This window comes from Molothrus aeneus, chromosome Z (genome assembly GCF_037042795.1).
Source record: "Molothrus aeneus isolate 106 chromosome Z, BPBGC_Maene_1.0, whole genome shotgun sequence".
NCBI classification, from domain to species: Eukaryota; Metazoa; Chordata; class Aves; order Passeriformes; family Icteridae; genus Molothrus; species Molothrus aeneus.
Window position 1 is genome coordinate 38,983,750 of NC_089680.1, and position 14,652 is coordinate 38,998,401.

Genomic DNA, 14,652 nt, shown 5'->3' on the forward strand with positions numbered 1-14,652 from the left:
TGAGGAGCAGCTGAGGGAGCTGGGGGTGTTTATCCTGGAGAAAAGGAGGCTCAGGGGTGACCTTATCACTCTCTACAGCTGCCTGAAAGGAGGCTGTGGCCAGATGGGGGTCAGTCTCTTCTCCCAAGGAACAAGCAGCAGAACAAGAGCACATGGCCTCAAGTTGCACCAGGGGAGATTTAGTTTGTATATGAAGAACAATTCACTGAAAGGGTGATCAGGCATTGGAACAGGCTGCTTAGGAAAGTGGTAGAATCACTGGCCCCAGAAGGGTTAAAAAAACCTGTGGATATGGCACCCAGGGATATGGACTAGTGGTCAACACAGTGGTACTGGGGTAACAACTGGACTCAATGATCTTAGAGGTCTTTTCCAACCTTAACAATTTAATGACCACCAGCCCAAATCACAATTACTGCCCATAAACTCTATGGCACTGATGGTAGGAGAAATGGGTGTGCATGCCTGTACAAACAACTAGATAACCTGAAAGAACCAAACAAGTTCTGGAAGAATGGGTGTGGGGATACATGCTGGAGGGGAGATACGTAGTATGCGGATCTCTGAAAAGTTGCATCTTCCTAGTACCTCACCCTAGGGGAAAAGCAGGACGGTGCTTAGAATAAATGGAGGCTGTGTCTGCTAAAAACTGGAGAGATCCTAGATGGTTATACCCCAGTGGGATCTCCCTAGTTTTCAGTAGAGTTTGTTTTTGCAGGACTCCTCTGTCTCATTGTGGACCCTGGGAGTTGGCAGAATGATTTTCTGCACACTGCTAATGGCTGTGGACTTACCCCTGGTTTGCCTGGAGGAGCTCCTCCATTACTGCTGTGAGGTTACAAGTGTCACCAGACAAACACTACAGAAATAACCCTGGCCACCCACAAGGAGTAGTTTTGGGACACAGTTATGCCGTGTGGAACAACTGCTCTGGGTCTCTCGGCAGCACTTACTACACATCCCGTGTCACGCTCCCCTCCCCGGTGAGAGCCAGCCAGCTTCCACCCTGCTCACTTACTGCAGGCAGAGGTGAAACAGGCCCTAACCCTGAAATCCTGTGTCAGCACTGAAACGGATCCGTGGCTTTTACACGCCAATTCTACCTGTCCTGTGCATTTAGTACATGTTTAAGACGTCAGGCTGTGGACGCGTAATGTTTGCGAACATCTGCAATCCCGGTGAGCGCGGGGCTGCGAGTCCTCCTGAAAATCCGGCTTGTAAAGTGCCGTCCCTAACACTGTACCCTGAGTTTTGGGGCAAAGCCCCGGCATCTCCCGCCTTCGCCACCACCCGAGAAGGGAAAGAACCGGCGGTGCGCGGCCCGACAGAGGGAGCGGGCCCGCGGCGCTCCCGGCCAGGCCGCAGGGGGCGGTCCGGGCCCGGCGCCTCTCGCCCCGGCGCAGGCGCTGCCGGGGGCCCGCGGCGGAGGGCAGCTCGCCCCGGGACGGCGGCTCCATGCGCTGCCAGGTAGGTGCCACCAGCCGGCGACCCCGAGGCCGGTCCGGCCGGAGGCTCGGCCGGTGCCGGGCAGGGCGGCAGGGCTCCCGCTGCCCCTGGCCCCGATGGGCAGCGGGAGCGGCCTGGGCGGCGGGCGCGGATCCGCGGTCACTCACCGGCCCCCGCCCTCTCCTCCTTTCCCCCGCTGTCCTGACAGCCGGGGCAGGAGGGACGCTGCTGAGCCGATCGGCATCGAGATCTTGGCGCTCTGGTTCCGGTCGTGTGCTGGTATTTCGGGAGCGGTGTTCTGGGCAGGCCCCGCGGCCCTGAGCGCTGTCTGTTCCCCGGGCAGGTCTCGGTGCTGTATTTCGCCAGGAGCGCGGAGCTGGCGGGGCTGCGCTGCGAGACCCTCTCGGTGCCGCGGGAGATCACCTCTCTGCAGCTCTGGGAGGAGATCGTCAAGGTCCACCCCAGGTATGCAGCAAGTTACCCTTGAGGTGCACAAAGAAACGTGGATTTTTTTTTTTTTTTTTGTAATGCAAATTCGGTACTTAGCGTTGGGCTGGAACACTTCAACAAAACCAATGGTGTTACCTTCTTTTGGTAACCCTAAACACTAAATGTTTTGTGTTTTGCACAGCTGGAAGTGTTGTAGCTTTTTGTATACACAAGGAGGGCCCAGGTGCGGGACATGTACCCAAAACTGGGCCTGAGAGTACACATGGTCCATTGTCCAGGAAAGCTGTGGTGTGGTAACTGAGAACTACCATGTTATTAGTCTGTGGAGAAGGTGAGATGTTGCAAGGAGGTATCAAGCACAGCCAGGACAATAAATAAGAAATAAATGATAATATGTGGGTGTTTCCAATTGCTTAGGTTAGACATTAGGAAGAAATTCTTCATTGAAAGGATGCAAAGACATTGGAATGAACTGCCCAGGGACGTGGTGGAGTCACTCTCCTTGAAGGTTTTTAAGGGAAGATTGGACTTTGTGCCATGGTCACAGAGTGCTTTTCAAACTTAACTGTGATTAACTGTACTGTGAGCCATTGGTTTGAGCCTATGGCACACTCTGCGAGGCAGGTTAGGAAGGAAACTGAAGCCCCCAGAGGCTTCCAGCCACTCAGCCCTAACACAACAAATATGGTCAGCCACTTCAATGCTCTGAAACGCTGCTGTTTGTATTTCATAAGGAGTCTGGTCCTGAGAAAGTACTGTGTATGCTGTAAGGGTCTCAGCAGCATTGGTGCTCTTGGGGGTGTTAATAGAAATGTCCCCTCTGTTTAAAGCTGAGGGAAGGTACTCAGTCCTGTCAAGAATAAGTCTGATGGACAAAGGTGCAACACCATTTTGGAGAGATAGAAGGGGGTAAAAAAAAGAGTAAATTATAAAAGAGGTTGTGGTCCTCAGGATTTAGTGCTCACTACTCTGGGCTTACCAAAACTTTGGACTTAGATGTCCAAGTCTTTCTTTAGTAAAATGCTCTTAAACACTGTGAAAAAAAATGAACTATTTAACATTGGTATCTGTTTCCAAGTGAGAAACTCTTCACAAAACACTGGACCTGGGACCTTTTCCTCACAGAGAATTGAAATAAAGTGTATTTGGGTGCTAGAGGCAGTAGGGAATGCATATATTTTACTTTGCAGCCTTTTTGTCTATGTCAGAAGCAGCAGCAGCACCATTGGTAATTTTGCTGTAATTTGTCAACTTTATCCTTTTATGAATGATGACTTGGGGCGGTAGAATTTTCTGGAAAAACTCAATATAATTGTAGGGCATTGACCACAGACTTCTATTCACATTGCTAATGGATATTCAAATTGCAGTTTGAGCGTACTTGACAGTGCTTTTCTGTTCGACACATTTTCCCCAACTAATTAGCTTGCAAGGGACTTTAATTAGAGCCCGTCCTTCTAATGGGCACTTCAGTTTCATGGTAGTGCACAGTTCTTTAGTGGCTTGCTTTGCTTTCATACAATCCCTCCCTTCAGTCTGTTCTCTGAATCAGTGCTACTGTGTTCTGCTCAGCCTGTGCCTTGACTACTTTTTGTCTATCTAGCTGGTAGGAAACAAGATGATTTTTACTTGTACTCTTTTGGTCTGCTTACTTGTTTCTAGGCAATACAGCTGAGCTGGTTATGCTAGATTTTGTAGTCTCAAAGAAGAACTGTTATCATGCCTGTGTCATCTGAAGTAAAATGCAATCCTTTTGTCTCCTGTCTTACTGCTATGGTCCTCATGCTTGCTATGTAATTGTACTTAGTCATAGAAATGATTCCCTGCCTCATGATATCCAGAGCTATGGACTCTCACAGCAATATCTCACGTAAAAAATATGTAGAAGATCTGCCAGAAGACACATCACATTTGCTCTCTTAGTTCTGTGGCCACTCCTTATCAATAGCAGGTTTCAGACCTGTAAGTACAAAAGATCCAAAGCCTCACAAAGTCTGAGCATGCACAACAAGAGCAGCTCTCTGATTACTGAATGTTCATGAGATCTCATGAACAGCATACCACAATGCTTCTTGATGTATAAGAAAATTGCTCCAGTCCTGCCAAACTGCATCAAGACAGTATTTCCTTCTAATCCCAGATTGGATAGTTGCTGCCTCTTGAGTTACCAACTTTTTTATTGTAAGCTTCTGAAGTAGGTCTGGTATGAATTGGTTTGTTCTAACATAGGCCTATGACAAATCCAATTCCTGATTTCTGAAAATTATACTGATCTAATTTGTTTTTAGCCATTACAAGAAAATCCAAGATTAGGAGGTGTGTGTTTGTTGTATTTTTGACAGTGTCTTGGAAGTGAAGTTATGCAAGTCTCAGTGGTTTTTACCTCAGCTGCCCTATACTGAGCACCACTTTGCTGTTTAATGAAATCTCATGGTTAGATGCAGACATTGTCTGGAAACCTATTTGTGCTCTTTCCAATCCCCCTCAGGCTTGCTCTCATCCGGGATCAAGTGGTGTTTGCTGTTCGGCAGGAGTACGTGCTTCTTGGAGATCAGCTCCTGGTCCTGCAGCCTGGAGACGAGGTTGCCATCATCCCACCAATTAGTGGAGGCTGAACCTGCCAGGTTCTGTTAGGTAGGTATCACTTACTGCCTAGTTTCCTGTGGAGTGTAATCCTGTGCTAAAATACCTCATGAATTCTGTGTGATGTTACAAGAACCTTTTCTTGTTTAGGTCTGAAGATGTGATTGCAATTCTCTCCCTCCACCCCAGTACTCTTTTGAGAAAACCCAACTTGTGTTTCCGTCTGGTGAGTGCAGTTGTGCTGAGCAGAAGCTATAAGCCAGTGTACCAGTAAATGATTAACATGTATGCAGTAAATGGAAGACAATTGCCAGAGAGGTCAGGCATTGCTTTGAATCTGGGTTTTAGGTCTTGTTACTCTTTCCTGGTTGTTTCTTCCTACCAGTGGAAACTTAGCTTGCTTAAACAAGATAATAATGAAAAATTTCCTGCCACTTTTAAACAGAAAAGATAATAAAGTAAAAATAATTGACTGCTGCTTAGAAATTTTGTTAGTTTGTGGCTGTTAAAAAGGTGTCCTTAGAATAACTTCATTTCTTTGACTGCTTTCAAGTGCCAGTTCATCTACTCGCTGCAGCTTGTTCCATTGCTGCTGATCAAATTACTTCTCATTCCTAGGTGATCTGATGACTGGCTTCTACTCAGATAAGTTAGAAGTGTCTTCTGTGTGTCTGTCACAGACTCATAGTATGAGGTCCTGAATGTCCTGGAGAGCATACTCAACTTTAGGATTAGAACTCTAATCCATGTTTATCAGAAATCTCTGTTTTAAACTGTTTGATTTGATGAGATAAGTAGGAGGGACTGACAATATCACCACAGATTTACCAGCACTACACAGTGGTCTGTGCTGGTTGAATGTACTGTTGAACCAGGACCTTGGACTAATTATAGTTTTATCCCACTGTACTAGACTTTCCTATCAGAAAGAAATATGTATGCAATAAAACCAAGTCATTGCTTGTTATTTGCAGGTAATATTCTCTCAGTGAGGCTGCTGAGAAGTGAATTTCACATGTAGACTAGTCTCTTGGGTAAACAGATAGTGCCTTGTGTTGTGCATAAATTGGGGCATGAGCACTGGATAAAAAGCAGTTGGCTGATGCTAGTATCTTCAGGAACAACAACAGAGTCTGTTTGGTTTCAGTTTTTCTATTGTGATATGGAAGAAAACGAAGATGTGCCAAAAGATTTTATCAAGCTCAAGTCTGAAAAGCTCTCTGTAGATGAAGTGTCAGAGCTGGTTGTTTCACCATACTGTGGGGCAGTGTCTCTGTTCATTGGTGAGTTTAATATCTGTGGCTAAGTCACTAGACATGTTACTAGTCTAATAAATGTAACTTAGGTTGTCCACATCCCAGACTTGTAGTTCTCAAATGAATCAGTTCCGGGTCTGAGTTCATTATGTTTAGAAAACAGATTCTGAATTATTAGAGCAAGACCATGGCAGCTCTTAAATAGCTGCCGTGGGCTAAAGTGGTGTGGAGCTTTCTGGCTGATATGGCTATCATAGGACTAAACAGAACAGTAGCTCTGGAGTAGAGAACTGCCTGGGAGTTGTTACCCTGTCCCCTGGGATACAAGTTGTTCAGGGTGGGAAATTGAATATTGTGGCTATGACAACCACATGTCCACACCTGTATGCGAGGTTCTGTAACTCAGGTCTTAGTTGAAAGTGGAGTACTATTCTACCAGTGGGCTGGTGAAGGTCAGGCTGATAGCTCTGTATAGTGCTTAATGTATGTGGCACACATATGAAACTGCTTTGTGCTTAAATTTTAGTGCTACTAGGCTCCTCAATACTGGGAATTTAAAAATTATATGGGCAAATGCCATTATAACCTTATATAACCTTACCAGTTACCACAGAAGATGTCCCAGCCTTGGGTATTGTGGGCTGCAGATCTGTGTAATGTGTAAACTAAATTCTCCCTTTTATAGTAAAGATTTATCTTGTTCAAATAATCTCATTATGCAGCCATGATTAGGGAAGTTGTTTGTATTTGCACAGTGCTGACCTTGACCATAGCAAGAGATCCTGGGTTTTTACTCTGTATTAATTTAGTATATAATGTGTATTATAAAGATACAATATGTATTCATTTACCCACTGCTTTTAGCTGATAAATCATTTTTGTTTAGGTACTACAAGAAATAATTTTGAAGGAAAAAAAGTGATTCACTTAGAATATGAAGCATATACTTCAATGGCAGAGACTGAAATAAAGAAAATCTGCAGAGATGTTAGACAGAAATGGCCTTCAGTCAAACATATTGCAGTGCACCATAGACTTGGGTATGTATGTCCAGACCTCGTTCTTCTGCAACTGGAATATCAGTTCTTGTTTGCTACATGGCTGTGCTTACATAGTTGCAGAACCCACGAGAGTGTTTAGAAACCATAGTGCAGCAAAGCTGGCTGCAGGATCAAGCTCTTGCTCTGGAGCTAAGTTTCAAAAATTTTGTTTTCAAAAATGTGTTTATTGGTAGGGTTTACTGGAGTCCACACTTAGCCTGGAAGGATCTTTGATGCTGATGTGATATTTTGAAAGTGGGGAGATATTTCACTCCAGGGAAGGGGAGGCTGTTAGTTTATTTTGTTCTTTATTTTTTAAAGGTATGAAGTTGGCAGCACTTTATTTTTTTCTTCTCTCTCCTGTGGAGGGGCTGCAGAATGTTCTTATTGTCAGATTTTAGTCTATTTATGCTACATAAAGTCTGGAAGCTTAGGCTGTGGGGCATGGTAATTGCCAGCCATGCTTGTGAGAAACCTCCTGTTGTTCCTTGAGTCTTGGATAAGCATTTTCCTTTTGATTCAAAACTGCAATGCTGTCGGAATACTAGTGTCTGACATACTCTTAGGCCTTCCCACTTCAGAGAAGATTTCTTGCTAAAACTAGCAGGAATTGCAGAAATCCTGAAGGAATTTGGGATGTGATTGTAAAGGGTAACTAAGATAAAAGGCCTGAGGGGTGGTTTCCCTAGATTTCCTCTATAGTCAGCAGAGAGGGTGGCTGTCATGAGGGCAGGTCAAAGCATTTAGGCTGAGATTTCTTCCTATAGACTGGGCCGAAGGAGTCTTACTATAGAGGGAGGATTGGGAGGGAGATTTTGGGAATGCTACAACTGCAAGGAGAAACACAGAACCTTGTGCTTCTCTTAAGTTTAACACAGCACACTAAGTAGGAAACAAGAATCTAAAATCAGAATTCATCAAAAATTTGGTTTCATTACGAAATCTGCATAGTGTGAGGCAATTAATTTGTTCTTTCACAAATTCTTATGCAAACTGAGATGATTTCTTAGGTTTTTAGGTAAGAACTGGCTGTTCTTACTTGTTATTGTTCATTATTAAGCCAGCTTCCAGTGAGTTTCCTATGCATTGTTACATTTTAACAATTTCCCCCTCTTAATTCCATAAGCTTAATTTTAAAAAAAGAAAGAATGGAAGAAAAAAGCCTCTGTCTGGTGGGTTTATTTATTCTAGAGTGTGGAATTCTAACATCTGGTACTGATTTTTGTTATGGTTTTCTTTCTTTTAAAAAGTGTATAATCTTTTGGATGTGGTTTGACACTTGCTCAGTATGAATGAGTCAGGAGAGCATGTGAACAGAATACTGACGTGACATGGCTACAACTTTTGGGTGCTCTTGATGTTAAGTTTTAGCTAAAACTGCTGTTGTTCCTCTTCTCTCCCTAGTGTGGTTCCAATAACTGAAGCAAGTGTAATTATTGCAGTCTCCTCTCCGCACAGAGCAGAATCCCTTGAAGCTGTAATGTACTGCATCAATACCTTAAAAGCATCTGTCCCTATATGGAAAAAGGTAAGTTCGGGGACAAAATCAAATTTAGGCCTGTGCTAGTCTTAGACATCTGGGCTGCCTTAGCAGCATTCCAGGCAGTAGCAGCTGCTCCTGATGGGTTGTCAGTGTCTAGCACCAGTGAGTTCCCTCTATTGCAGCCAGGCCAATTTGTGACAGGTAGAGCATCTGGAAGGTTCTCCTGGACCTGTACCATCTAGCTCCTCTCTATTTTGAGGCCATCCTAGGGTGAAAGCGAAGGAGGCCTGAGCTGTCCTCTTTTGAGTAGCAAAGCTCAGTTCTGCACAGGCTTGTGGAAGAATTTGAGTCAGCTTTGCTTTGGACAGCATTGCAGCTTGGAAGTAACAGGAGCATTTCTTGTCTGTTTGCCCCTCATTGCTGTGGCCATGAGAAAGCACAAAGCACTAAGCAACAGCACACAATGAGCAGAAGTCTCAAAGCTAGTATAGGCGCAGAAAAGTGTGTGGAGAAGCCAGCCCAAGTCTAGAAAGGGCTTCATTGTATAACTTCAATGTTGCATGCAAGTAATGAGCATTATCTCTGCCTCCTCTCCCTGGCAGAACTTGGCATGTGGTTAACAGTGATATTCCACACATTACTTCACTTTTCTGATACCTCCTGGGGAGATGGAAGTTCTCTCAGAATAAATAATCAGGGACTCAGAATTTGCTGCTTAGGACTGGACTGCTGCTGGGTAATCCAGTCTGTCCTTAAGATCTATTAGTAGTGTATTTAGTGTATTAATGTAATTTTTATTTTAGTATTGACATTTTGTTACATCTAAATTTTTGTCTTAAAACGATGGTACAGTAGGTTAATGTAGCAGCATGAATGCTGTGTACTCTACAGCTATTACATAATTTCTTCTAGATCTCTTTGTTGAATTGACTTCAGCTTAGGTAGGCCCTTTTAAATTCAGTGGGGATCAGCTTGTGGTTCAGCCAAGTTTATATGTTCTAAGGGTGCTGCCCTCTCTTCTGCTTGCCAGCCAAATGCTGTGCAGTCCTGATGTGATCAGTAAATGATAGCGGGGTGGCTATTGAGTTGTTTGGCGTGGTTTGTAGCCGTATGTAGCAGACTCACAACATTTCCCATTCTTTGTTTATATTACAGGAGATTTATGAGGATGAATGTTCTTGGAAAGAAAACAAGGAATGCTTTTGGGCAAATTCAGAAAAATAATTGTACTCCTTTGAAAATAAAGTGTTAATCTTCCTAATGAGCATATTTACCTTTGAGCTTTTACAGAGATTCTCTGTTTCTAAATGGTTCTAACAGATGTTTCAATTTCAATAATTTAGTTTGGATTGAGTGAAATGACTGAGGATTAATTAGGGGTTTTAGGTGTCTTGACTCTCCTTTGGAATTGCCTTTCTGTGCATTTTTAACATGGAGTCAGTTTTTAAAAGAATCTTCCCTAAAATTCTTTGTGGCAAGGTTTAGACTATTCTGTGATAAATACTGTTCTACTTCTTTTACCTTGGTAGTCTGTGTTCTCTGTCTGCATGGCAGGTCACCACAGGACAATGGCATTTTTTTCAATCTTAAAGTTCAGAGAGGTTTAATTTTATATGACTGCAGACACAGTTTGCAAACTTTATGCTATTTTGACATTCTTCTAACATAAAAGCTACTTGAAGTAGATGAACTATTTTAGTGCAGACAGAGGAGAAAATACAAACTGTACTCCAGAGTTATTAAATTTTTAGTAGTGCTTATGTTCCAGTAGCTCTGTCTCACAGATTTTTACTGTGCAGCTGATACTACGAGTCCTTTAAATTAAACAATATGGATAGGGATTGATACAAAGTTAAAGCTAGTACTCTACCAGCAAAAAGAATTGCCTTAGCAATAACATGCTAATCTGTAACTACTTAATGATGTCTAGACAAAATTTTGAAGTGACTTTTTGGTTGTGTAGTTGTGTGGTGCTGAAGGAAGAAAAACCCAAACCAACTATTACTACAAATACACAACTATAATTATGTTCAGTAATTTGACTTAATATGTGTGGGGATTAAAAGTCATCAAATGAAATATTTTTTCAAAGAAAAGATAGTTTTTTGAACTTACTGCAATTCATGTATGTATTTATATTCACATTTCAGATTTAATCTTATTACAGTTTTTCTCTTGTTACTGTTTTGAAAACTAGTTAAATGAACTGACATAATATGCCTGGATTTCACTGGAAATACTGGGGAAATATGTGTCTGAGCAAGGTAATTTTATTTGTTATTCTAATGTGCCGTGATAGTATTTAGATGCTAAGAGTTCAAATCCCATTGTGTATGGCATTTCTGCTAATGCTGGCAGGCAGTGTTATCTGGTTATCATTATCAGTGCAGACAAGGTAGATACAAGTGAAGGAAAATAAGGTAATGCAAAATTATTTGCTCAGTTCCTCATATATATGTTCCTACATCATATATAGTTATTTATAATCCAGGTGCAAGGTCATACTCCTGAGTCAGGGCTATCCCAGTCACAAGTACAAGCTGGAGGGAGAATGGATCAAGACTAGCATTGGGGAGAAACACCTGAGGGTATTTGTGAACAAAAAGCTCAGTATGAGCTGGCAATGTGCACTTGCAGCCCAGAAATCTGGCTCTGTCCTGGGCTGCACCGAAAGCAGCAGGGCCAGCAGGTCAAAGGGTGTGATTATGCTCCTCTGCTGTGCCCTCAAGGGACCCCACTGGAACACTGCATCTGGTTCTGGAGCCCCCAGTGCAAGAAGTTTTGTTGGAAGGAGTCCAGAGGAGGACCACTAAGTTTATCAGACTAGAACACCACTGCTATGAAGACAGGCTGAGAGCTGGGGTTTTTCAGCTTGTAGAAGGCTCCAGAGAAACCTTACATCACCTTTTAGTACCTAAACGGGGCTTACAGTAAGTTTGGAGGGGGAATTTTCCCAAGGACAAGGGGGAATGGCTTTAAGCTGAACTGAGGGTAGGCTTAGATCAGATAATAGGAAGAAATTCTTTACTCTGAGGGTGGTGAGGCACTGGCACAGGTTGCCCAGATAAGCTGTGGATGCCCCATCCTTGGGAAAGTTCAAGGTCAGGCTGGATGGGGTTCTGAGTAACCTGGTCTAGTGGAAGGTGTCCCAGCCTATATCAGGATGGTTGCAACTTGGTGATCTGTAAGGTCCCTTCCAACACAAACCAGTCTTTGATTCTGTAATCATTACATCACACACTAGTGAAGCCTCAGCTGTATAGTGTATTTTATTGTGTCTGCAAAAATCTACTAACAACTTCTAGCTGCACAAAGTAAAATGGGCAAAGTAGGTGATGATTGTTTTTTTTTTTTCCCCAGGGATTTTAATCACTTTTAATACTTAGTTACTGTATCTGAATTAAGTAAATTGTAGGGAAACATACAGCTTCAGGCAGAAACATCGTTAAACTGTGCTTATTAAATTTTTGATGTACTTTCCTCAGTGGAAGTCAGGCCTTCATCTGCAGGACAGCAGCTGTTCTTTGCATGTTTACAGATACACACTCTACAAACCATGTGAGCCTGTGAGCCCTATTATCTAGGCAGAGGTGGTCAAGTACAAGACTGAGTTTTTGGTTTTTTTGGAGGTTGGAGAGAAGCCCTCTGCTGTTTGAATGTAATTTTTCCTGGGAATTGTACAGAATACTGAGCACAATCACTTGCTTTGTGAAAGAATTCTTTTTCTCTTTAGAAGAGAAAGAAATACATGAACTTTTCATACTTGGTGTTCATTTTTCCATGTTTATGTTTGTTGTTACTATGCAACTAATTAGTGTATTAATTTCACAAAAATAAATGTTAGCTTGTTTTTCAGTGGATATTTTATGAATTAAGTAAAACTTATGCAGTGGTTCCATACTAGTGTTGTGCTGATACAGAAAATCAATAGTATATCTTAGTTACCATTGTTAAATGCTATTTGGGACCCCATGATAAGGGGCAATTCCTGAGTTGCAATAGTGTCTCTTTAGTGCCTTTCTAGCACTGCAGTCTCCTGGAAGATTTTTCCAGGGTGACCTTAAGTGCACCTTCTCCATCAGCAATGCAGCTGAGGGTGCAGAAAAGAAGAGAGAATAATTGTGTATTTCCCCACAGTGACCAGGAACAATGAATGGAAGAGATGTTGTACTGAGTCACAGCTGAGTGTTACAATGTGTGTATGCTGCCATGGTAAAGACAATGAAATGTCATTTTTTGTCCCTAGCTGTGCATGAGGCAAGTACTGCTTTGTTCTGGAACAATGATATATCAGTCTTGTGTAACTTTGGGTTCTTCAGCTGGCATGTAAAAGCAAAATGGAAATGTTTCTGGGAGGGATGGTGTGCTAATTAGAGGTAAAATGTATCTCACTGAAATTTAAGTTCATGCTCTGAACTCAGTGTTCTGCCTCCCTCTGTAGGGCTACCCTCTCTGCTAGGGCAGTATTATCATAAGAGGGCAGATTACTGTGTTCTAAGATAAATGCTTAAGCTGTGTCTGAAGTGTCCCAGAAGCATTTCCAAATTGCCAGGCCAGGGGATGAATCCCAGCAGTGTCTCAGTGTGTGTTAGGAAAAGATATGGTTGCAATTCTCGCTGTCCACACATGCAGAACTACAGTGCTGGATGAGGGCTACTCTGTGTTATGGTGAGGTCCATTGAGTGGGATGATAGACAGCTGCAGATCTGTCTGTCTACAAGGAAGACCCAGCTTTCTGGGATGTGTCCAGCTGTTTCTCTGCCTTGTCCAGAGTGAAGGCTAATCCCACCTCTTCATGAGACCAGCTGTGTTGAGTTGGTGGCTCTGGTACATAGAGCAATGTTCCCAGACACAAATGCTACAGACCCAGAGGGTCACCAAGTGATTCCTGTAGAGATCTGCCAGATCAGGGTTGTCTGTGGAAGTGCATGTCTTCAGAGTGATAATTTGTCCTTCTGAAAAGATGCTTTAGTCTTGGCTGGCAAAATTTGAATACACTGATCCACCCCTTTGTCTGGCTGAACATCCATATACCAGCACTGATTGATTTTAAGAGTTTCCTTTCCTGATTTTGAGCACTGTGCTCTGTTCTCAAGAGAAGCTCAGCCTGATGCATATGATGAAAACAGCAGCTGATGGATTGTCGTGGAATAGTGGGGCGGGGGAGGAAGGGGTTGTTTTACAAGGGGCCTTCCCAGGAGATGGCAGCTGAGAGATGGCTGAGCAGGAGCAGCTTCTGGCCCTGCTCAGGTGCTGCCCATGCTGGCAAATACAGGCCCTCACTTGGGCTGTTGCTCGTGAAAGTGGCACTGCTGCACTCAGGAATGAAGCCTTTAGATGCTCAACTTTGAACTAGATTTTTGGTCTTTCTCTCTGCTCACTTTATGCACAGCTGTTCCAACTAAGTTGTAGTTTTATAGAGTAGCACATTCATTTATTGCTTCAGAAGCATTAAAAAGAAAGAACTGCTAAATCTAATTACTAACAAATTATATGTTAAAGCAGACAGTGCTGCCCTTTCCCTTTTAAAATGCTGTGAAAAATAGTCTTGAGCATTAAATGCCACTAAATACAATTAACTGTGGAGGTGATTGAAAAGAGTTCAGAATAGATTGATGACTATAAATTACCAGTTTCTTTGAGTACCTTAGGCCAGTTTTTTGAAAAACAAACACACCATAAAGTTTGATTGTATCAACTTAACAAAAATTAGCACCCTGATCTATCTTTATAGCAGTTCATACTATAAAAGTTCTATTTTGACTATTTTAAGAGGCAAGTACATTTTAAAAACTGCTAGCATACTAAAACTTGTGATTGCAGACAAATAATTGACTGATTAACTGAGAACAAAAAGATTAACTAAAAATGTAGGACTCAACTTTTCTAAAGCTATGAAAATGTACACTTCATTCACTTTCACAGGCTATAAAAAATTAAGGTACTTAGCTATAGATTTTGAGATGCATTTTCATACCTTAATTCTTTTAGTCTTTAATTTGCAATCTTTTGTTGTAGTTCAGTTTTGGATGGGCTTTAACCCCAGTCAGCAACTCAGCCCCACCCAGTCATTAACTCACACTGCCACTAGTGGAATGGGGGAGAGAATAGGAAGAGTAAGAGTGTGAAGTCTCATGGGTTGATGGAAGTTTAATAGGGAAAGTAAAAACTGCTCATGCAAGCAAAGCAAAACAAAGAATGCATTCACCACTTCCCATTGGCAGGCAGGTTGAGTGAAACTCAGGAAAGCAGACCTCCATTGCATGTGACAGTGGCTTGGGAAGACAAACACCAAATACTCCGAATGCCTGTGGTCAGCTGTGGGCAGTTGTCACATCTCTGTCCTTTTCCCACTTTCCTATGCACCCCCAGCCTCCTTGCTGGTGAGGTGGGA

General features: G+C 42.7%; 2 protein-coding genes and 1 long non-coding RNA gene across 3 annotated transcripts in view; 2 read left to right on the forward strand and 1 right to left on the reverse strand.

Annotated features, from left to right (window-relative positions):
* Positions 1-1,769, reverse strand: part of LOC136569314 (uncharacterized) — a 47,872-nt gene extending 46,103 nt beyond the window's left edge. The window contains exon 1 of the long non-coding RNA XR_010785334.1: positions 1,614-1,769. This is a non-coding gene — a long non-coding RNA (uncharacterized lncRNA). The remainder of the gene's footprint in view (positions 1-1,613) is intronic.
* On the forward strand, positions 1,381-5,662 carry LOC136569313 (molybdopterin synthase sulfur carrier subunit-like). The gene is made up of 5 exons (XM_066569700.1): positions 1,381-1,467; positions 1,790-1,911; positions 4,385-4,530; positions 4,630-4,705; positions 5,627-5,662. Exons 1-3 carry the CDS (start codon positions 1,456-1,458, stop codon positions 4,509-4,511), a joined length of 261 nt encoding a protein of 86 aa, XP_066425797.1. The 5' UTR covers positions 1,381-1,455; the 3' UTR covers positions 4,512-4,530; positions 4,630-4,705; positions 5,627-5,662.
* Positions 4,493-9,522, forward strand: LOC136569312 (molybdopterin synthase catalytic subunit). Its single transcript, XM_066569699.1, has 6 exons — positions 4,493-4,530; positions 4,630-4,705; positions 5,627-5,762; positions 6,622-6,775; positions 8,180-8,303; positions 9,414-9,522. Exons 3-6 carry the CDS (start codon positions 5,642-5,644, stop codon positions 9,480-9,482), a joined length of 468 nt encoding a protein of 155 aa, XP_066425796.1. The 5' UTR covers positions 4,493-4,530; positions 4,630-4,705; positions 5,627-5,641; the 3' UTR covers positions 9,483-9,522.
* Positions 9,523-14,652: the final 5,130 nt, after the last annotated feature.